We start from the raw sequence: 24,825 nt of genomic DNA, 5'->3' as shown, positions 1-24,825 counted from the left end.
CTGTTTTAACACCAACAACAACTTCTGTAGTTCAAATTTAAAAATGTCTCCAGAAACTACATACTAAGTATATGTAATGGATGTATACATGTATACCGGTACGGTAGCTGGAGATAGTGTTAATACACTCATCCATCATTATATTGTATTCATTACAAGGATAAGTAACTGAATAACACTTTGCAGCACAATATCAAAACACACGCTTTTAAAGCCGGTAAACACATTTTGAAAATTAACCTGATGACCTACTTTCAAGAGATGAAGATGAATTATACTACTGCATAAATATTTCACAATCATGCACTGATTTACCCCTTCTAAAATCGAAAGTTTTGTTGAACCCTATTGACATACATACATGTATAAACACTGAAGTTGGACTAAACGTACAGAAACGGGGGTGGCAATGGTAGGGGCCATGACTGACTAGCATTGCTTCCTACCATGCCATTAGCCTAAGTTGACCTGTTCACCCCCAAATTCCCTGTAAACTGGTCCACAATCACCACTGATAACAATGACTTTGGGTTGAACAATAGCAGAACAAGGGTTAAAGTAAAAATATGTTAGCAGAATACGACATATGGGCACAGGTAGTCAGGCCATACATTTTGTTTAAGCAAACACTGTAAATAATGTAGAAGAGTTGAAATCTAACATTGGAAAAACCTACAATAGGCACCTAATGTAATAGCGAAGGCTAGGCATAGCCTTACCCATAATGCAATGTGCCAGGGAAAAATTGATGACGAATGTTTGAGCAGTCGGGGAAACGCGGAAAATTTATCCTTCTCCCAGACAGCAGCCTTGACACAGAAACATGTGTACCTTCTAATTGGACACAGGGAAAGCAAGAATCAATAAAGCTGAGTGGAAGACATTCCATTTAGGGAAAATTTACAAGTAGCGCCGGCAAACATGGGAAAAGCACAGATGTAAAGTTGATTTCTAGGATGCTGTTAAATGTTACGGTGACATTCAATGCTTGTTTAAGAGGCCTTGGGTTCTAGTGAATGGGTAATTATCACAAAAAATATCAAGGACAAACCATTCTGACAGTCTCCACACCCTGAATCCGGTGTGTTCCAAAATCCCTGTAAAATGTGGGGAAAATTTTGTCACAGTAAAGCTCAAATTAATAGCTGTCACTTTTCATCTATTCCATTCGTAAAATACAGGTTCTATTGCCAAAGTCATGTTGAAATGTCTAGTGTTGCACTAGACAACACAACCTCTACGTACGTTATGCAATGACGGCGTACGTTATCATTCCCATCTGAATTTTCATCTTGTCTTGATTTCATATGTCAGAAAAAGTATTACACATTGCATACAATTGCTTTGAAAGGCTGTTATATACATGTATATTATACACTACTATGTATTTCAATGTACCTCACGGAAATAACAGAGAAAAGATCCTCGTTTTCTGGAATAAAAATACAATATAATGAAATTGTTCCAGCTTTACTTTTTGAAATTCTAAGGTCTACTTGGGGCACATATAACAAAATACACCGCCATCTTGGTTTAATTTCGAAAGACCAACACTGTAAAATATTTACAATTTTTCTATAAATTGAAATTTCAATCTTTCATGATAAAGAAATAATTGCTTCAGCTACTTCTGTATTGCTACACTGAGGATAAAATCTGTCAAATGACTCACAGGGTGAAAATTTACAGTCAGCCGTCAAATAAAAACATCAGCAACGTAAAAATTTGATATTTATTCTTCTAAGTCCTTGGCACATAAATTAAGCTATTGAGAATAAAACCGTATCTATGCATGTATCTCCAATTATACATACAGAAATATTTCTTTCTCAAAGTGTGTGACATTAGTGTTATGTAAATTAAAAGAACTATTTTACAGCATGGATAGGTAATGAGCCAGACACTAATGATTTATTGTGTAATGAAAATGAAATCATAAAATTCTATCATTTTCAATGTATACCGGTACAGTCAAATTTTCACAAAATAATTGTTTTTCTTTGTTTATGAAAGAGTTCACGTACATGTGACAGGGCATGCAAAGATTTGTGACCAGTACATACCGGTACAAAGACTCCGTGGGATTAGTTCAAAACTCACATAGAATTCAATATGTAACTACTACCATACTCAACACACAGACTACCACACTGAACTGTTGACAGAAGCTTGTGAAGTTTTCGATAAAGTTTTAAATTTTACTTCAATTTCGGGCATCAAAATTCCAAGCAAGTGCAATTTGTGCCTTTAGCACTTGCCGTAGCAAAACCCATAGCAAATGAGTTACCGTAGAACCTATCACATACCGATATGTAACACTGTACCAGCACATGCAAGTCATAGAACAGCCATGAGGCTCATTTGTAAACAAAAAAGGGCTTGAGGGATTGTGGACAAATTACTTTCACAGAATAAAACTCAACTACAGCACACAAGTATTGCAGTTATATAGACTTGACACAGGAGAGCTATGATACAATACAATGCACAGTTATCATGATGCGAAGGGTTGGATGCACACTTTAAGAAGTAGACACTAAACTGTAGAATATTCAAGAAATTAACTACATCTTTGTTCTTCATAATATTAAGACATATTCTACATGTTAGCAGATGCATTAGGGACTGCTTGTTTGTACAATATTTACTCCATGCTTACATAAGGAAGTCACTCGCATGACTCAGCCAACATCCTGATGTATAAATACACCGGTAGCTGTTGAGACTTTGAAACTCATCACCAGACAGGATTTTGACAGATGAACTACAATTCTATCAAAGTAACTGTCCTTGAATTAAAAAGTATTTTTTTCAAAGCATATGAATTCATAAATGAACGAACTGTTTAACCTCCATAGGCGTAAAACTTCCGATGCATTTTTTCCCGTACTTTTGTTCTGCTACAAACCACATGTACATTTTCCTGTTCTACGCCCAAAATCATTTTTACTGCCAAGAATTCAACTTGTCCACACAGCCTGAATGCCTGTAATAGGAAATGTCACTGTCCACAAAGGAGCATAGAATTCATTTTGTTAACATCGGATATTGCACTCATTGCTTTGGTCAGCAAGGCTAATGCTTTGACACTACATGTATTAATACGGACAAGTGTACATTATACACATGAGAAACTATTTGTTTTATACCGATACTATCATAAAACAAAATTAATGATCATATTATCAAAAACTACAGTTCTTACCCCTTAACTGAACGAACTCTCCTGACTTGTCTCTCCTACACAAATACATGTATCTGAAGATCACTGGGTCACTGTACTGATAATGTCAGTCACCGCGGTACCCCCTCTATCATGATGTTACGTTACAAATACATGTACAGGACCATACTCTGTTATTGCAACCACGAAATACTGGACCTGGATATTCTTACGAAAGTATGCTGCTTAATAATGTATCATAGGGGCATAAATAAATAAATATCAATAAATAAATATAAATAATATAAATAAATAAATAAATAAATAAATAATAAATAAATAAATATGCATATAAATAAAGAGAAACAAATAAATTATGAAGCAGGAGAGACCATAAGCATATACCTGCAGTATTGCAAATGCTATCTTGGTCGTACTTATTCTGCCAATGCTTACAGTGTTTTATATAAGTTCTTTCCTTTTTTTCTGGATGTAATTCTTTTATTTGATTGATGATCTGTATTTAATATTTCTTTTACAGTTTGTACATTTTGGCTTGAGGCAATAAGTATGAAATAAACTGAGCTGGACTAATAAAAAGAAACATTTCTGATATCATCCCCAGAGTGGTACTGTGAATTGTGTTATGGCTGAGTGTGATCCCACTATTCCTCAGGCTTGCGATACATGTAGTTGCCGTAATGTGGGCCATGATTTCTCTTGAAGTATCTCATCTATATAGTCTAGACAGGAAAATCCCGCCCTCAAACCTAAAACATCTGGAACATTTTCAGCAATATCTTCACAGTAAATCTCGTCAATGACACATTGTACTTTGTCTATTTTACTTATCAAATTAAACTTTTTCATGTTGGTCTTCAGTGAGCCTGAAATTTGAAATATCCTTCTACATTGAAAACTTCCCAATCATTTCAAAGTAACTCTTTCTGTCTTTTTCCCTGTATATTGATTCAACCAATCCCATCGACAACAACTGGGAGGGATGGGGAACAGGTTAGTGAGCTGGTACGCAGGATGCCCTGGTTTGATACAGTGTGTGAACCACCGCATACTGACCAGACATTTACCCTTTTACCACCAAGGTTTGGTCTAAACTAAGTGTTTTCAAAGGGTGACTGTGGAACTGTTTACAGGAAATGGGGTGAACAGGTTAACGAGCTGGCATGCAGGACAAGTACAATGTAAGTCTGATGAAGCACGCACCACTATAATGTATGTACTGACCAGTGTCTCTTCTGACATGCCTTCAGAAATACAGAGGGTTGTTGGGCTCTTTCTTTGAATAAAATTCCACATATCAATAATGTGCCTACATTGTCAGTACATTACCAACTTATCATGCTGATTCACATGAATCTGCTGTGATGTCAATGATATCACATACAGATTGAGCGGTTGGCAGGATCTGGCAATAACCGCTTTAGAATAAGAATAAAATTTTAGGACTGAACTTGAGTTTGACTGGATCACAGGAAACTTATATGTGATATGTGTACATTATACAGCTACTTACAATGTATATTGTTTGTGATGTTTTACTTGTGGAGAACAAACTAGAATGTTCACGTGAAGTAGTGTTGTTCCTATACTAACTCTCTCTCTCTCTCTCTCTCTCTCTCTCTCTCACACAAAAGCATTAACACATCAAAATGATAAAAAAAATGATCAGAAGTTAAAGCTGGAGTGTCACAAATTTCATGTACATTGGATTTCCTGACAGACTTAGCTCAATTTATGCAAGTACAAGCCGTGTTCAGCTGTTGTCCACAGCTACATCTACATGTACTACTGTTTGATATTTCACACCTTAGATGATGGGGCCTCCTCCCATGCATATAATAATAATTGGCTATGATTCATACTGTTTATTGTCAAAACATTATCAGCTCTCTTCATTTTTAATAGCTGCCGAGTCACGAACTTCAGATTGAACTCTCGGGACATTTTGTGTTGAAAAAGAAATTAGACAACCTATTTAGTGTCTGTCATACATCTTTGGCTAACCTGCCCTACATTTGTCATATCCAAGTTACCTGACTCTTGTTTGTTTTGGGAGCTTACGACATCACTTTTACAGTTACAGTGCAGCTGGGTTTCTCACCATGGAAATGACCTCACGTGCACTTTATGACAATTTACACCTACATGTAATTACCCCTTGAACTTTGATGACTAATTTAAACTTTACCATGGGGTGAACTCAATGCAACTTGTTTATCCAGAAAGTGCAGATAATAGATCTAAAATTTATATCTGAGCTGACCACGGTCAGCTTTGGACAGTGTTTATCTGTGAAAAAAGCCAGTTTAAAAATCTCCAGACCTTGACCTTTGACCTCAACAACCATGACTCCGCATCTTTTTTAAAGATGACTACCCCAGAGTATTAACCTAAAAATAAATTAATGTCCTCATCAACAGTTCACTAGATATTATTTGGATAAAGTAATCTATTCAAAACTCCTGGGCACAATAGCAATGCAATTAATCCTGCCACATCATTGCAAGCCATATTTAATGGACTCGATGAAATGACTCAATGCTAGAAAATGACTCTGGTTTAAGTGGAGGGAGTAATTATACTGTCATTATACATTAGCAGATTGCGATCAATTCTCTTGATAAAATCCAGCAGTACATGTTTATGCTGCAAACACCATTAACCTCTTCAACGCACCTTTTAACATTATTGAATTTTTCCACTTTTACATCTCTGGCTGTAGTCTCAATATTTTACGATGAGAGGTTCATCACCAAGAAATAATCAAGTTTACATGTAAGATACCCCCTCTTTCGGCGATATACTGTTCAGTGGTTCTACTCCGGAATAATAAAGGATGCATGGTGTTCTACAGGCTCAATATGCCCAAGAGATCACATGATGTACAAATGTGTACAGAAACACACATACTTCCAGGCGCGTTTGTGCACGTGGATTTGTTTGTACAGTATTGATCAAGAATTGCTTTCTGACTGTGCTAGCCCGGCGTTATCACAATGCTAACACTGCTGTTATGCCATGCTAGTGCATAGTTAGCGCCTCGGAAAGCTATTCCTGATCTGTACTGTACATGTACATGTACCTGTACCGTGGGTCCATTTGAATTCTTGACCCACTCATTGAACTTGAATATGAGAATTTCAAAGAAATGAGAATCAGTGCAAGTTACATTGACATAATTTTGAGCCGGAAACAAGTTACACTGAGCAGCTGCATTTACTTATTTATTCCCAACCACCAGCTAATTCTGCTACCAGTAGAAATTGGCATAAATCTGTAATCGAAATCCCATTGTCTGAGTGTGAATTCATCAGAATTTACCGCATCATTGATGAGGAATAAAACTTTACCATTTGCAAAGAGGTCAAGGGTCAGCTGATTTTCCCCCAAAATGCACAATGTTGCACATGAACGTAAAAAAAGTACATACTGGAAGCCATACAGAGAGAGAAGCCAAGCTGAAGACTGCTGCATATGACAAAAAATATCAATCTTTTGATTGATAAGATGAAATTCTTCATGACAATACTGCGTAGGTGGAGTTCTGTCCATTCCACTTAGTTTAAATTATTCATCGCAATGCTCTGCCTCAATGTTTGAGCACAGATCACTTTAGAGTTGATCCCTGTATAATACCCTACACCTGACTTGTGAGGGCACTGGGCATTTTCAGCATGGCCTGCATACAGAGGCCGAATGATGGAAACAAATGTGACTGAAAAGTGATACACGCTATAAATTTAAAACTCACTTCTCTCTCTCTCCGCAAGTCCACTTGACTGGGTACATGATGAGAGTAAATGAAGATTAATGAATTAATTACTGATGAGCTTAAAATTTAACGCATTTGTACTTTTTTCAGTTAATGATAGGTTTCTTAATGGGCAGTGACATGTCTTAACTGTAATGAAAAGAACTTAAGGCATGGATGATGTAAATTTAATTTAAATTAATAACGTATAAGAAGAAAGAGCCGAGTCAAATTAAGAAAGTTAAAGTACACTAGTATTGTAGTTTGACGCTGGTTTTTGATAGAACATACAACTGCCTATAGGTACCACAGTACAGACGATCTTTCACTTTCAAAAGCACTCCTACTAAATTCATATTACACTGTTGTACTGAATTTGTTCACTAACACTGCAATTGCGACAGTTTCCATTTTAAATTGCAATCCAATTAACTGATATGGAGTTTAAACAGCTGTTTGCTGATAACATGTAGCTGTAATGATGACATATTTAATGTCATTGCATCTCTTTGAGTTATATTGACAATTTCCTCTTTTTTGACTGCAATACATCCATATAACTTCAAATACTCATTCCTTGACTGGCTCATATACAGGTACATGTACCGTACACCTTGGGCACACAGAACATATCTGCTACATGTATGTACATTGTACATATTATCTTCACATCTTTAAAGCTATAAACATTATCAATGTTATCATCATCAATATTTCTGACACTATTGCTATCTTTGATATCATGAAAATAGCTTTTGTATGACTCCGGGACAAGATGAGCAGTAAAAACGGCAATGCATGCAGATTCTTGTAAGAGTATTTCTTTGCCAGAAGGTCTCGGATGTTTTAGTCATAATCCAAAACAGAAGCTCACATCAACAAAATCCACACTACTGGTAAAGATGGGGTGTATCAATTCTTCTACCACATGCTGTCAGTCAGAAAGTCATTGCTTATTCTCACTCTGTCTTTCTCCTGCTCTGTCACAGTCTGTCTTATCCAGTCTGTACACGTATCAAACATCTCCCTCATTGCTGTTCTTTATCTCGATTATACCGTATTCCTCTATGCATTACTCCGTACCTTCATGGTGTGTACAGCTACATGTGCTGTATCTCTCTCTCTCTCTCTCTCTCTCTCTCTCTCTCTCTCTCTCTCTCTCTCTCTCTGCACCCCCATACCACTCATAACTCAAACTCTTTGATTCCTTGTCACATCACTTGACTAAAAGAAAGCATTCTGTTCTGTTGAATCTGCCTTCAGCATAAATCTGTATTAAGGAAAGACACGAGTCATGATAATCTATGAGATGTTTACAGTAAATCAACCAACAGGTCTCTGAGGTACAAATTGAAACAATGTTATAATTCACTGGTACATGTCCAGCATTACTTGTACTTATTAGAGAAGTCAGTTTGTGCTTCTGCAGGGAAACGACAATAATTACGGTAGTATGCGCCTCGAAAATGAAAGACTTAAATTTTTGCTCAAACTTTCCTAAACGAAACTTTCAACCATTCTCTTACCAAATCAACAATAAAAATTCAGGGGTCACCGTGCAAAGTTTGGAACAAGCAAAACAAATTACCCAACATTTGGCGATATTTGAAATTCAAAATGGCCGCCATCCCTGTCTAAACTCTAAGGGGGAAAAATAAAGTTTGGATTTTTCGAAAAGCTAAGATGGTGAAAGATTTTCTACCTCCAAGAGCTTTAAAATGAGCCCCTACAAGTGGTAGATTAGAAAGAATTGCAGAAATTACAGAGCCTGAATATTTGTCCCCGATGCAAGCTCTACCTTAAAATGGTCCCCCAACATGAATTCTATTCCACAAGTTTCTGTTATTACAAGTACACCTAACCATGGCTCTTTCACAACAGCTCAGAGGTTATTGTTACTGGCTAATGCAACATAACCTTGAATGTTCAATCTCTGAACATCAGCCATGCTGCCTACTTACTGATACAAATGTAACAAAGTCTCACATTAATTGGTGAACAAAACAGTCAATTTGCTACCAATGTACAATACACACTTGTACTAACTAAATATCGTTTTGACTGTTAAAAATTTGTATGTTGCAGATATGTACTTGAGATTCAAAATCTCTGTTGCGATACATTAGTCATCTGATTAAAATCAGATGAAGAAATGGCAGCCTTTCAACTTTCGCTTGTCCATTGCTTTTCTTTTGTTACCGTTCTACCTGTGGTTTTAATCAGATTTTACATGACTCAGTTATACTTTGTTGGCGTCTGTAAACTTACAATACCTCATAAAATGAAAGTGCAATGCAATCACCATATCTTATCAAAATCAGATGACCAAACATGTTACATGAAAAAGTGATAAATGTAGAAACGTAACATACAAAACATAACACTACGGTAGAATCAAAAATACAAGTAAATGGAGACATTGTTGTCTGTAAAGTAGTCTCATCACTTTTCTGAACATTGTATGTATCCTTTAAAGGGGAAAAGGCAACAATGTCTGATAATTGCCACATTTGGAGGAAAATCGTTACATGAACACAGTGATTAACAAAAGTTTTAATGACATTTCAGAAAACGAAAAGAATCTACGAAATGCCATTGTGTAAGTTCCTACATGTAGAATCATTGTTCTCTGTACTGTAATTGAGATTTCAGCTGCAGGCTTTCTCTATTAAATGTAAGTTAATGTCTCAAGGATACAAGCCGACAGCTGAAATAATTCTGACTTAAATTTAGTTCAACATTTTCCAAAGAAATGGAATACAGAATGTGCATGTACATTGTGCAGATGAAGCAGTAATTTGCAATTCCATTTTCAGTATTTTATAGCCATGTTTCGTGTTGTAAGACCATGGGTGATCAGTTTCACACACTGTTGTACATTTCTCCTGTCGCTATTGATATGTTTGCTTGTAAATATCATGGGAAACTGATTATGATTTCCAAGAAACCCTGATAACATTTACTGACTTACATTGACATTTATAACCAAAACACAGCGGAGGCTACAGTAATATCACTCTCGCAATATATTAACCCCAGATAATTCATTTTTGACATGTGCGGTGACAGAGTACAGTCTCTATACCATCTCATATATTCCAATCAGAGAAAAGTGGTGAAATATGCGCCGTAGACGATGCATTCAAAAATTTACAAAAGGCTGAAAATCCACTGAAAAATACAACTAAAAGCCTTTGCTGTGTGAAGTTTTAAAAAACAACATAAAGGGAAAAAAACGGGTTTGTAACATTAATGAAAACCTGAGTTCAGTGAAACCTGTTGAAACCGAACCCTGTCTAAGCAGGAAACCTGTCTAAACTGAACCCTTTTCCAAGTCCCATTCCAATAGAACTCTATACTTAAAAGGACCTCTATAAACCAAACACCTCTCCAAACCGAACAATTTTCTCAGTCCCTGTAGGGTTCAGTTTAGATAGAGGTTTTACTGTACTTTGAAGATGCCTACTAGGATGGCTGATGTACCATAAACTTTTCTGGCAACTAACTATTTAGCAAGAGAAAGGTCAGAACTATAATTATGATGTGAATAGGTTTGCCTTGAAGCTGATGCATTTTACTAATACAGAGTCTTGTAGCTTGTGATCAGACATCATTGTGTTACCATACAATCACAGTAGAAGCATGTAACAACACCAATATGAATTCATTAATATTGTGTTTATCTCATAAACATACATATACCGGGATGTTGGAAATTTTTTATCTGCTATAGTTGTACATGTATGACGATGTGCCTACATACGATGTGCCTACATACATCATACATGTACATGTATGATGTATTTCAGATTAAGGTCAATTTACGCTTCGACACAGAAAGTTCTCAACTTTTGCAAAAAATTTCCTCATAGAAGCTTTCAAATGTTTCCCTTTTATAATCAAGAATAAAAGTAAAGAGTGCCACATTGCAAATGATCTAAAATTTTCCTGATATGTAAAATTCAAAATTGCGGCTATACGGCTCTGTTAACTCTACCAGTACAGGGAAAGTTGAATTTTTAACTTGCAAAAAAACAAGACTGTATATTCTTCATCTGCTCTACAGGTTTCAAAATGAGCTACATTGTAACGTGGGCAGTAGACCAGAAAAGGATTGCAAAATTTGAGTGTGCCAAAATCATCTCCCCACGGTGCATTCTACCTTGCTAATTGAATCAAACTAAGCAATATTGCTAAAACAGCCTTTGAAGCTTTCTTGGACTTTGTACAATCAAAGAGCATTCAATTCAATGTAGCTACAGTGGATGTGTTGTGACAACCTGCTGTGAACAGATCCTTAATGATGAAGAAACCGACAAATTTCATCTGATAAAGATTAACTCTATGAATACGCTTTACACACCCAGGGGTGTGTGATGCAAAGACCTGAATATACAAACTTTTCATTGTAAGTCACGAATCACACGCACAGTAAATTGGGATAAAGCGTTCTGAAGTTAAGTCTCGCAGCTCCACTAACTCCCATAGATTGAAAAAAATATACCTTCCCTGAGAGTAAAGTACATGTACATGCTGAATACAGCTTACTTAGGGGCACAAATTGAAACACTCTCAGCGTGTTAACAGAAACACATGCGCTACACACAAAGACTATTGCGTCAGGGCAGAAAATGCAACCTGTAGACAGATTTTCAATGTCAGGAAATCTTACAATACTCCCAAGGTCTGACCTTGTATGAACTCATTTTGAAACCCCTTGAGAAACTTACATGCATCTAATTGCCATCTTTGTTTAGTGAAAATGAAAATTTTAATTTTTTTTTCACATAATAACTCTGTGTTTAAACAGAGGCCATTATGAATTTCAAAGTGCGGTATATGTCACATTATCAGGTATTTTCCTTGTCTAATCCAAAAATGACAAATGATTTTTATTTTTGATTACGGAGGAGAATTGTTAAGAGTATCCTTTGGCAAAACTTGAGAAAATGCTTTAATACAGTACTATTTTCTAATTTATTATTCTAACTTTCGATTGCCTTTATTTTTTTTTCAATTTCACACATTAAGAAACAGGGCACACGACATGCAGTTCAACAACAGGCCATCAACATTTTTCCCTCAAGGACACTTCATTGCCTCTCAGTGTCACCTTGTCAATTCAAAAGACTAATTACTGTAAACACAATAAACCCCTGGCAACCTGGCCAAGGTCAAGGCTATCACATACAAGCCCTGTCACGCGGAAACGTTCGCAGCACTAAAATTATCAATTACAGTTGAGAAGTGGGCAATTGTGCACCATTCTTGGTATTTCAACGAGTAAATTGACTGCTAATGATTAAATACATACACACACCTGCTCAAACTGTGTTAGGACCCGGTCCATTATGCAAATTATGAACTTGACCTGATATTCTGTTCGTTCGCAAGTGAACTTGTCATATTTCATTTAAGGACAACTTAATTTTCTAACAGATTTTTTTCGTCATATAACAAAATAGTAACCAGTACTTGGATAACAGTCAGAGAGTGAATTCTTACTAACTTTGACGCTGAACTTTTCGTGTTTGCTTTTAAAGACTTTCATACTACTCTGAAATTTCTTTACTAAGGATCAATAAAATAAAATTATACTGAGGATCTTACATGATATGACACACACACTGACAATCTGTTGGTGGTACAAAAATGAACGATACATCTGTTCGTGCGTCATTGAGGGAGATTTGATCATAATAAATCTGATACTGCAGGGCATTTTTTTGCAGTTAGTACCCTGACATGGTGGTCTAATTCTTCTGCGAGACTTGACAGAGTGATTGCTCAACTGGGGGACATTGAGAGCCAATTGGAATCATTGGAAAATGACAATATCCAAAAACTTTCGCAGAACACTGTTCTCATGATGTAATGGCTGTTGTCTTATGTCTGAGTCTGTACTTTGCAGTTCCATAAACATTTATTTTTATATGAATATATATAAATGTATTTGTATTTACATATTTCACTATCACCTCATAGTTCCCATTGATGATGCTATCAAAAAATCCAAAACAATTTTGCCTTTAATTTTCCATTATTGCAATATTTTCAATAATTTTATTACAATTATGAGTTGGAAATTAACAGATTGCCAATCTCTGTACATTTTAAACACACTGCCAAGGTTCCAAGGTGTTATTCTAATGAACAAATATAAATATATTTACAGTCTACCTGAAAATTAAAAAGTGTAAAATATTTAATTTTTTTGGAGGGGGTGAAGTTTTGGAATTGTGATCTAACGATACAACATTGGATTTTGACCCACTTAGGCCTGAACCACTCTACACTGCCAGGTAACTACAGCCAAAAACAGGATGGTTGAACAGTCTCATATACATTACGTTTACTTTTTTGTAAGTCCCCCACAAGTTCTGTAGTTAACACTGTAGATAAAAGAGCCGACTCATTTGAGTGAAATACCAATCATGTAACACTCCACTCCACTGTTTATCTTTGTGTGTCTATAAAAACAGATTGACATCAGTACGTCTACGTTGTATTATGGTTTGTTTGGCCAGAGTGCTGTCCTAATTAACTTCAGTCTCTACTATCAATTCAACAAGTAATTTAGCAATTCCCTTGTGTGTTCTATCCAGACACTCAAATGAGTCGGCTCTTTTTATCTACAGTGTTATCTACAAAACTTGTATGCTACGTACAAAAAAGTAAACGTAATGTATATGAGACTGTCCAACCATCCTGTTTTTTGCTGCCAGGTAACTATGGTACGTTACAAGAAAGTATGGCCTGACATTTCCAGTATTTCTATTACCATACTTTATGGGAAATATATCACAGCATACTTGCTTTTCTCAAAACAATCCCATCAGGTGTGTAATGACCCAGGCTTTCTTGACCTAGAAAATGCCAGCTAGCAATATTTCATAACATAAAAACAGCGTTTTCTCTGAGTATAAACGAAAACCAGGCAATTTGTGGCCCTATCATGAGAGTATGTATGAAGGCAATTGTGAATTTTTGGATTTGAAAATTTGGAGGTTCGAAAACACAAAAATACATCAAATACATGAAGTTGATTGCGATTACTCACTCTGACTGACAGAAATGTGTCAAACCACAGACAATCTTTCCTTCTGCTGTCGACGGTCCACAATTTTTAATTGATCAGGCAATGCCTAAAGCTCTGTGAAAGGCAAAATTTTATTAAATAACACCGTTTGAAGCAACAATACCTATTTTTTCAAAAACAGGTAACGTCTGTCTATGGCCATGCTTGATGCATTTGATTTTTGGGCTTTTTTTCAAATGAACGGCAAAGCTAGAAATGTGTGATTTGCTCAATTGCACAGCCGACAGAAAAACACTGATGTGAATATGTGTAAAGTGAGAGATTTCTTTTGGGCAAAAGCCTGTACTTGATCCAAACTACACAAAGGTAAGTTTATTTGAAATACAAAATCAATTGCCAGGTGATGTCATTGATACCAATTCAGGATCAAAGATTTTTTTATACCGTAATGGGAAATATTCAATTAAATTATCTAGTGTTATGTCAGCAGTTACAATACAGTGCAAAGAGGTTTTGACTTCAAATCATTTTCCACTAATTTCGAGAGTAATTTGTTAATTAATTGAATACAGATTTGTACAGGCACAATACAAAAACTGGCTTGACCCAATTAAAATGATCAAGTCAATATGGAAAGAAAAAGAGAAAAATTTCTGTGAAAATTGCATCTTTTGTGAAGAAAAAATGTGTGCGTGTACTTCTCTGTGTGGTTCAAGGACAGGTCAAACAAGTCATTACCATCCATCAAATTTGACAAGCCATTGCTACTGGGAGAAATTACATAAAAGAGAATGGTTTTTCTGAGGACAAAAAAACTGGGCTTTGGGACATTTTAATTTTTTTCAGATTTCTGTCAAATAATTTGTAAAACAAAATGAACGTTGAGTTTAACAATTTTCATGACTGACTTGTGTGTGAGTAATTATGTAATCATGTCTTATCACTATAGGAGAGGAAAGTGACACACTGCGACTTGTAATTCAGCGTTGTTCTGTAAACATCTAGGCACACATTTGTAATTGAAAATTATCTTTCTAATACCATATAATACAAAGACATTTTGTGATGAGAACGATCTTATTTTTAAATTTTCGATTCTGAAACTCACTTTTGCAATTTTGATCCAAAATTGAGCACTGGGGGAATTCAAATTTGTCTCAGAATGACTGGCCTGCAATATCTAAATTGAAAAATACCAGCACCTTTATGAAGGAGTTACATTTAAAACACAGCTAAATTTAAAGTACGTAAAATTTCAAACAAATTTCAGAGTGAGAAGAAGGCGTGTAATGTTGTTTGACAATCATTCACGTTCCACTTCCTTGCATTTCAGCTTGTTTGTCACCACAATTGATGTACTAATGCAATTACGAAAGCCGCCTTTGTGTCAATTTACTGACCACTGCACCTAGATACGGACAGATGTAGGTGCTTGCGGGTTCTGTAAAAAAAATATTTTGATGGCTGAACTGAACTGAACGGAAACAAAGCAAACCATTACACTACATTGCTCTACACATATACAGAGATGATTTTTATGAAGACATAGATGGACAGTTCCTAATTTCTTGTAAAACTACCTAGTTTCCACGTGGTGAACACAGTTATAATAGAAGATTTGTGTATATGAGAATAGCTTCACCCATGCTGCTGTTTTTTCAAACATGCTGATTGACAATAATTCTGGTAGAAAAACAACGAGAGATCTTGCAATTAAAAATCTCATGGGCAATTTCCTACATTTTTGGTCAAAAATAAAATTTGCCATTTGCAGGGAATCTATGCAACCAAACTGTGCAGATTTTTTTCTAGAAATGTGAATTCTCAGAATTTTTTCCACCCACACCTCGAAGGCATGCAGTATGATCTAACACAATGGTGAGATGTATATATATTTTCAGTTTTCTACCTACGTTATGAAAAACCTTTCAACCATGCAAGAAAACATGACTCATCTTCAAATCGTATCAGTGACACCATTCTGGATGAAAAGACACGGCGAAAATGAGACATTTTCTTCTGCAGGGCCGTTCAGATCCCATGAATGGCATACTGACACACAAATTATCTTTTCACCAAATTTTCCACACATTGCTTTGCTTTTTGTTGAAGTAGAAAAAAAGGAGTTTGAAATATCAAGATTGATAAAAAAAAGGTGTAGAAATTGAAAAAGAGGCTGACAAAAGGACAAAAATCACCTGACATACATATCATATTCAGCATTAAATAGTGCTGATAAAATATGGAGAAAATGACATATTCACATTGGCTGTTATGATAAAGAAGATATATTACATAAAATTACAAATTCTGGTTCAACATCATTGAATTATATTATAGCACTTGTAATTTTGATATTTTTTACAAAAACTGGAAAATGTTAGCTGGACAACTTCTGAAGACTGCCAGAACATAAAATATTACAAAGTCCAGCTCAAAACAGCTGACAGGAGCAGCCATCAAATCTGTTTGTCAAAAAAGGTGTTTGCAAATGATTTCTCAGCAGGCGGGTGAGCTGGGGGCAATTTTTTTCTCACATTACGCAGGCAGGGAACAGACTAGCAATTATTGTTCATCAGCTGGCGGAAAAACGTCATTCTTTTTGGGGGTTTTCCAGAATTTGCCGTTGAAGAAAGTAAAAACATGGCAAAGAGAAGGTAGATGAAGTTTGGATTCCTGTACATGAAGTGGAAGAGGCACTGGGGAGTTCTTTGATGGCATGAAGGGAAACATGGAGGTTTTCTGGCGGGGAAGGAGGAAGACAAGTGGGCGGAAGGGGAAATTGTTTAAGTTGTGAGACGTCAGTTGCAAAGTGCTTTCACTTTTACCTCAAAATCTGATTTTATTTTTTTGAATACATCAGAATAGCATATTTATATGTAAAAAATCCTCAGTTAAAAAGCTTATGATCAATGAATTTTGTCGGCAATTATAGAAAAATTTAGACATTGACATTGACAGGACTCTGAGTAATGGGTGTTGTGCGGATTTTACAAGAATATGGAACTTGAAGCAGACCGTGCAAATGGCAAACTAATCCACTACTTGGCTTGCTTTCAACCAAACTCCACCTGTGAGAAATAAACTGAGCATCACGCTCAAAGGAGGATTATATTGTCAATGAAGGCGTAGAACGATCTTGAATCCATCGTGCACAGCGGACGTATTTTGTCAGCAAAAAAATGTCCAATCTATCAGGAAATGTTCACAGAAGATCATGAACTGCTTAGCAGAGCAATGTGAAAATATCTTGATTGCCCTGTGCGGTATTAAAAACCTAATTATCCTCTACGTCTTTAAAATAGAACAGATTAACCACATCAGATGTAATACAGACAAGTAGCTGCAATGTTTGACAGGTTGTCGGAATCTCTTTTCAGCATTTTAACTCTGAATGAAAATAATCTATATTTAGATTTGAAATGTCCACAGTGCATTAACATCCAGCGTTTTGTGAATACCATAATGGAATCTCTCGCCAGTGTTGTTTCTATTCTGTGAAATTCCTTTTTTATTAACATTTACTACATGTAGCTGAACCATGCTAGTAGTGTTGTGATAATTCTAAAGTAACCAGGTTCAGACCTTGGTAGAACTGAAGAATAGTGGATCCAACACACTGTCACATCATTCTCTGTCGCTCAATGTGAACCAATGAAAACACACCACTGTGCCCTCGTTTGAACTTTTCAGCTTTCTGAACTACAAGTTGAGTCAATTTACAAATTTCTTGAACATGGAACGAGTCAGCCGTATATCAATAGTTATGTAAATGTATATAATTTTCTGGAGTTTAGAGAAAAAAATTAAGGCAGTTGCATATAATTTTGGCTTGTAGGTCACAGCGTTTATAATTGAAATACTGTTGAATTGATAAAGGGATGAATTGACGTACGTGGGATTAAAGAAACAACCTCCTTTCATGATTGATAGTGTACATCTTACTTGCATAGTTGGGAACCGATAATTCACATCATTTGAAAACGGAGCGATATAGTGTGATTCAGAATCACAACTTGTGATGTGTCTGTATATTTACATATCACACCACAATGGTTCACCCAGGTATTGCCTTTTCCACCTGAAACCATCTGTTTACATCTTCAGTTGACATTTCAACAGTGAGGTATTGCACACACCTAGACCTTCGTGTACACACAGAGAAAAACCATGTTGTGTCAAACCGCAAGGGTTTGAACACGGTGGCAGGGGTTGTGAGGTTAAAATATCATGCTCTAACCAAGGTGTTTGAAAACAGAAAGAGATTTAACATTCAGTCTTTTGTGAGATACTACAATGCAGTCTCCCACTCATCAGTTTGTGAGTACTGACATTGAATTTCACAGAACTGTGTGAATAGTGTTTAAGGTGGTACGAGAACATCAGTTCTACTCTGGCTATAGAAGTCATTATTGTTTCCATCTCTACACTCACTGTCAAGGTCAACTGTGACAACATCATCGACAAGATACATTTGCTGACAGAACAAGAACTTGCAAATCAAACAATTTTCCACAAATTTCATTTCATTTGAATATACATCACTTGCTTGATGTCCATCAATACACATGGTGTCTTAAATAGCCCATAGCTGTAACTTTTGAACACTGTTTTACTATTTTGTATTGTGTGTGTCAATATTACATGTATGTGTCTTGTTCTACTCCCCACAGCATATTGAAACACCAACAATTTAGCTCATCAACACAGTCTGCATACATGTAAAATGCATTATTAGTGTTTACAGTTAAATTCTAGTCCGGACCAGAATTCAATTCGCAACAATAAAAATTCAATCTATGCATGTACAGGCTGAGTTGACAAGCTGAATGCTGTGTATCTAAACATATTTTGGGTAGTAGAAAAAGCTAGCTAACATTAAAAACAAGAATGGTGAAAAAAATTATCAAAAGTTGCAGCTACATGTACTGGCAAATGTATGTATATTTGTATTGGAACTTCAAAATTACATCTTCACGATTAATTCTTTTGAATTTTGAATTCCTCATATTTTTTGACATACATGGGCCACAAAACCTGTTTAACAAAATCAAAATCTAATACTATTTATAAAAGTTTACTACAGTTATTAATATTTACATTTTTTTAAGTAAGCTGAGATTATTGGACGACTAACTGCACACCTGGTGAAAGATAAACACTATTAGAAGTGCAGCAGAAAAGTCAGGGTGAATGAACTCTGACAGAGAAAAGGCTAAGTGAATGCGATGACACTATTTCATATTCCCAACATGAGGCTTCTTAACATTCGACCATGGTAGCAGACATTAGCTGTTAGTGTGTCAATGTGTGACGTGTTCTTGAAGTCAAACACTGTACATACAAACACGTACGCAGCCATGCAAGCATGATACTGTGACTATAATCATCTACGGTAAATGCATAACTGCATACAGTATACATGTACATACATGCACATGTACAGTATGCACATGAATGGACATACATGTACATGCACATGAATATATACAGTACATGAGTATATACATGTTATATGTAATTATGCTGGTACATACATGTACATACAACAATATACATACAGACAAAGACACAGGCATCACCTGTGACACATACCAATTTTATATCTAAATTTAATTATGCACATGCAATTTGCCTACACATACCGGTATGTACCTGTATACATCGGGGGGTTTCTGATTTACCATTATATGCATTGTACTGGTACATGTGTATAGGGAGAAACATGAAAATTTGGATTCTCAGAGAAGTTTCAAACATTAAACTCTGATTCACCTGACAGTGTGTATGTCCAATGAATGAACTGGAAGCAAGCCAGGTGTTGCAAAGCTACCATGGGGACAGTGGACCTATTGATAAACTAAACCAACAGTCTCTTCAAAGATGACCCTCACACCCTTAGCGTACCGGTACTTGTGAATCTCCCAAGTTTTTATCAGTCGGTTACCAGCGATGCAAAATGAAACTAGATCAGCTCCTTTTTCATTTTATTTTTTAAGGTCTTCTTTTGGGGAGATCCCTCATGGAAAAAGCCAGCTATTTCAGTAAATACAATCATATTTATTTGACTTCCTGGTTGACCACAGGTTTTAAAAACTTTTCTTTTACCAATATTCATCGGATGAAAATGACACTTTAACAAATGAACAGCTCTAGATTTTCTACAATAATTGGTGCCAATTTGTTCATTATTTATAACCCTGTCTTACAGAAATTCACGGCAATCAACTTTGGCACATGGCAGGGGGAAAGCAATCTATTCATAAAGTTCATGTCCACAATATTCCATTCATCATGGTGTGTCCACCACTACCAGTAAATGTAGACGGGTAACAGTGAGACTGGCCATAAAACCATGATGGTCTGACTGTCCATTATCATCCTGAATTTTACTTCAGTGATAAATTGATGAAAGAAAATTATGTATATTCGTGTACTTCGCTGACTGCTGAGCTACAGGAGTAAGCTGCTGGCACAGCATTTCCCATGCCGCAAAGGACAACCGGAAGCCAATATGGCTCTGGAGTTCACAGGGCAAACTGAAACTCTCTCTCAACATAGTACAAAGAAAAACACATTATCTACATAGTCGTGATGCAAACAAAGTCCGTAATTTCACCTTAATTAAGTACATTTCTACTTAATTGTTGAAAAAAGGCTTGGTTTATTTCACATGGCTGCCAAGCAACTGGTACATTAATATTGCAGTCACACCAGATATTCCCTTAAGCACAAAATAGTGTATTGCATGTGCATGCTTGTACAATCAAAATCTTGTACTATGTACAACTGTGTACCATGTACAGTCTGTGCAGATGGTACATGAAGTTTACACATTACCAGATTCAATCAACACTTAGGCTCCAAATATGTAAACATTGCTGAGTTTTTAATGCATTGCCGTTAATGCATGACAAGTATGCGGTAGATTTGACAGTTACCACGGTAAATTTAAATTCCTTTGCAACTAGAATTCAGCAATGTCCTCACAGACAATGTAAGGTCACACGAGGTTAATTGCTCAGTGTTGACATCATGTTACCGGATTCACCATTTTCAAAGTGACCTTCAAAACTGCAAACAGCAACTGTTGAACATCAACTAAAGTCTGAGATACCATCATCAAATTACACTCTGATTTACCAACATTTGTCATTTTTAAGTTTTCTATTTTAGTCCGTACATGATCATACAAAAACTGATGACATTTGCACAAGTATGTACACTTTTATCTAGAAATACAGAAATAGAGACACTGTAAATATTAGCCTTGTGTTAGCTGAATATAAATGTCACTATCTATTTGTGTGTGTGTGTGTGTGTATATGTGTGTGTATATATATATATATATATATATATATATATATATATATATATATATATATTATATATATATATATATACATGTATACACACACATATATATTAGTGTGCATAACAGTATACATATACATGTATATGAATAGACATATACGGTACATATGTGTATGTGTGTATGTCTGTAAATGTGTGTATGTTTTTGTGTGTGTATGTCATATCATCATCTTTATTATCATCATCAACAGTAGCAACATTTTCATTTTCACGGACAGGGTTAATTTGGAGAGGCACAATACATCAAACTCATTCAACTGAATTCTTTTGAACTAGATGAATTGATTAGTTAATTTAATTAGTTTAGAATATATTTAGAACTTACTCATCTAAAGCCATTTATGACCTTCACTGAAGTTGCGTACCTTGACCTTGATATTTGACCTTTCAACAGATCACAACGGACCTTTACTGAATACTTAACAGAAGAGATCCGGGCTAATAATTCAATGATGCACCATATACTGTACCAATTTGAGGAATTTATTTTTATCTCAATTCTCAAATGCATACAGAATATAGCTTTCATTGATGTTTCATAGTCATGACATGTGTCTGGATCACTGAGAAGTTTCACAGGGAATGTCACATACATGTATGTATGTATAATGCCAGCACTGCTGATCCATACAGATTAAGTATCTTGACTCTCAGTTTGCAATGCATAGGTTTTTCACTTGTTTCAAGACGATGTTCAAGAGTGAATTCAATGATACTGTAATAATTCAAAGTAATATTTTGTATAACAATGGTCTGGAGTATTGAACTGAGTTACACATACAGTACTAATTAAAATTTTTATTTGGTAAATTTTATAGGACATCAATTTACAATGGATGTGTACTGTACTGTACTGTATTGTCAATTGGGTTAAACGCACATTTTCCACACGAAAGACTACATTTATTTAAGTATGTACACAGTATGTCTGACAGGTAGCGATATTAAGCTAAGAAATTAGATTGTCATACCAATACGTGCTTCAGCTTTCTTTCAAACCTCCTATTCATTTGTATCATGATGCACTATGTAAACATTGACGACACGCTGTATGACCTACATAAACTGTGGTACTGCTCTAGCAGTACTACTACATACAGAAACAGAAATACATGTACACACATACACATACATATGTGCATATGTTGTAGACGGCAGATGCATACATGTGTGTATACACACACACACACATGATATATATTACAACTCTTGCAAAGACTATTTTAAACTATTCACACCATTAAGTTTACATTGTTATCATCGATACATCATTGTTACTTCAACGACGGTCGTGTCACGTTACTAGTCCTGCACCTCTGGAAATTGCACAGAGAACTTTCTTCCCTGAGAAAACAATAACTAATTAAATAAAATACGTGTGTGTGTGTGGGTTTAATGCAATATATATATATATATATATATATATATATATATATATATATATATATATATATATATATTTCCCTGAGAAAATAATACATAAATAAATAAATATATAAATTAAATTTCTTTTTTATTTATTATTTATTCATTCACACTCTCACTTATATATATATATATATATATATATATATATATATATATTCCCTGAGAAAATAATACATAAATAAATACATATATATATATATATATATATATATATATATATATATATATATATTTTCCCTGAGAAAATAATACATAAATAAATAAATATATAAATTAAATTTCTTTTTTATTTATTATTTATTCATTCACACTCTCACTTATTGTTTTCTCAGACAGGGGAATAGTGAGAAACAAAATGACGTGTGACAGTGGATCAATAAATAAATAAATAATGAATAACATTTATTTATTGACTAATTTAATTTTATTTAATTATTCATTCATCCACTGTCTTCTCAGACAGAAATATTGAGAGCAAAGTGACGTGTGACAGTGGATCAATAAATAAATAAATAATCGAATAACATTTATCTATTGACTAATTTATTTATTCATTCACCCGTTGTCTTTTCAGACATGGGAGTATTGAGAAACAAAATGACATGTGACAGTGGAGCAATAGGTATGACTTTTTTATCATCCTTTTCTGCTTGACTGACAAAATATCATATGTACCATTCAGTTTGTGCAAGAAGTGTAGCCTACCCCTCCCCCCCCCCCCCCCCCCCCCGCCCAGCTGGTGAACTTTCATGAGGTCACCAGAATGGTTTGTAACTGCAGGATGTGTGGCAAAGACAGCGGGGCATCACTAAGTCATTGCATCATGCAAACACGGCACGGCAAAGTATGTCATCTGTTATGACACTGGTGTATACAAACGTGTTGAAGATACCAAATCAATTGAGGTGTACGTATACCCTGTTTATAGGACCAGTCATCTAATACGATGATTGGTGACAGTGGAATCCCGCCAAAGAGAGACTGTGGTCAGATACTGGCGTACTGACAGATGGCTGGCTTAAACATGCTCAATGCTTGTCCGACCATGGATATTGGCTTTCTATCATAACGTCCATAGTCTGACATTCATTACTGTGTCGCCATCATCCATACGGTTATTGACATCATCAGTCTGACAGCTCTCTTTAAAATTTCATTCATATCTCGTAAATATTCCCGCGTGTCCACTATCGCTTGCGACTTACCTCATATTTTGGTGCATTGTTACACTGCGGAAAGTTGCCCTGATTGTCTCCGTTATGTATAAGGTAATTGTCAACTAAGTTCCAGCCCCAACTTTGATCGTCACTACCCAAGAGGGCAACGTAACCTTGGCATTGCATAGGGGCGTTTTTTGTAGCTAAACCGACGACGGCCACCGTTCCAAGAGGTCCTTCCCACCAAACTTCCCAGGCGTGGCGGCCGCTATTGAATCCTACTTTTCCCCTAGCCCCATCAGTGCTTTGTGCAACGGGGTTCCTATGAAGCGTGAAGCCGTTGGGCTTGACGTGAACGTTTCGTGAGCAGTCGTTGGCGTTCCAACTGTGATAAAACGCTCGTACTTTCGCCTTGTACGTTGGTACACTACACAGAAGATCTCCCTTGAGGGCTTCCTTGTTCAGATTCCGTAGACAGACTAACCTCCACACAGAATTGTTTTCATCTTGCAGGAAATCGTGCCACTTCTTGCAAACCAGGGAACAACTAAAAAGATCGGGGAGGTCAAGATAGGAAAAAAGCACTTCGAGGACCCGGAAAGGCAGATTGGACGCCGCCATATTGGACGGCTTCATGACGCATGTGTAGAGCAGTCGCCGGGTATCTGTACTGGAGTAAAGAAGCGAAAGCAGTTTATAACGCATGGAAAAGACCATTCTCCCACAGGGGAGTGTGAAAAGTAACGAATGAGGGATACTTTCCCGAATTATTGGCGTTGCTCGCAAATTGCGAAACATACCTCCCGCCACCTACCAGACAACACCAATACATTTGAGCAGATGTTCCAGAAACTGTGAAGGTGTTATAAAAACAGAAATAAGCCACAGGACG

The 24,825-nt window shown here is 35.9% G+C and overlaps 1 protein-coding gene across 1 annotated transcript in view; it reads right to left on the bottom strand.

The window, feature by feature from the left end:
- LOC139119127 (F-box/SPRY domain-containing protein 1-like) overlaps window positions 1-24,596 on the bottom strand; it is a 32,436-nt gene extending 7,840 nt beyond the window's left edge. Inside the window, exon 1 of the mRNA XM_070682775.1 lies at window positions 23,982-24,596. Coding sequence (XP_070538876.1) covers window positions 23,982-24,569 — 588 coding nt within the window. The 5' untranslated portion in view covers window positions 24,570-24,596. The remainder of the gene's footprint in view (window positions 1-23,981) is intronic.
- Between the last annotated feature and the right edge of the window lie 229 nt (window positions 24,597-24,825).

This window comes from Ptychodera flava, chromosome 19, assembly GCF_041260155.1.
Source record: "Ptychodera flava strain L36383 chromosome 19, AS_Pfla_20210202, whole genome shotgun sequence".
Taxonomy (NCBI): Eukaryota; Metazoa; Hemichordata; class Enteropneusta; family Ptychoderidae; genus Ptychodera; species Ptychodera flava.
This window is presented reverse-complemented; position numbering and strand designations above follow the sequence as displayed.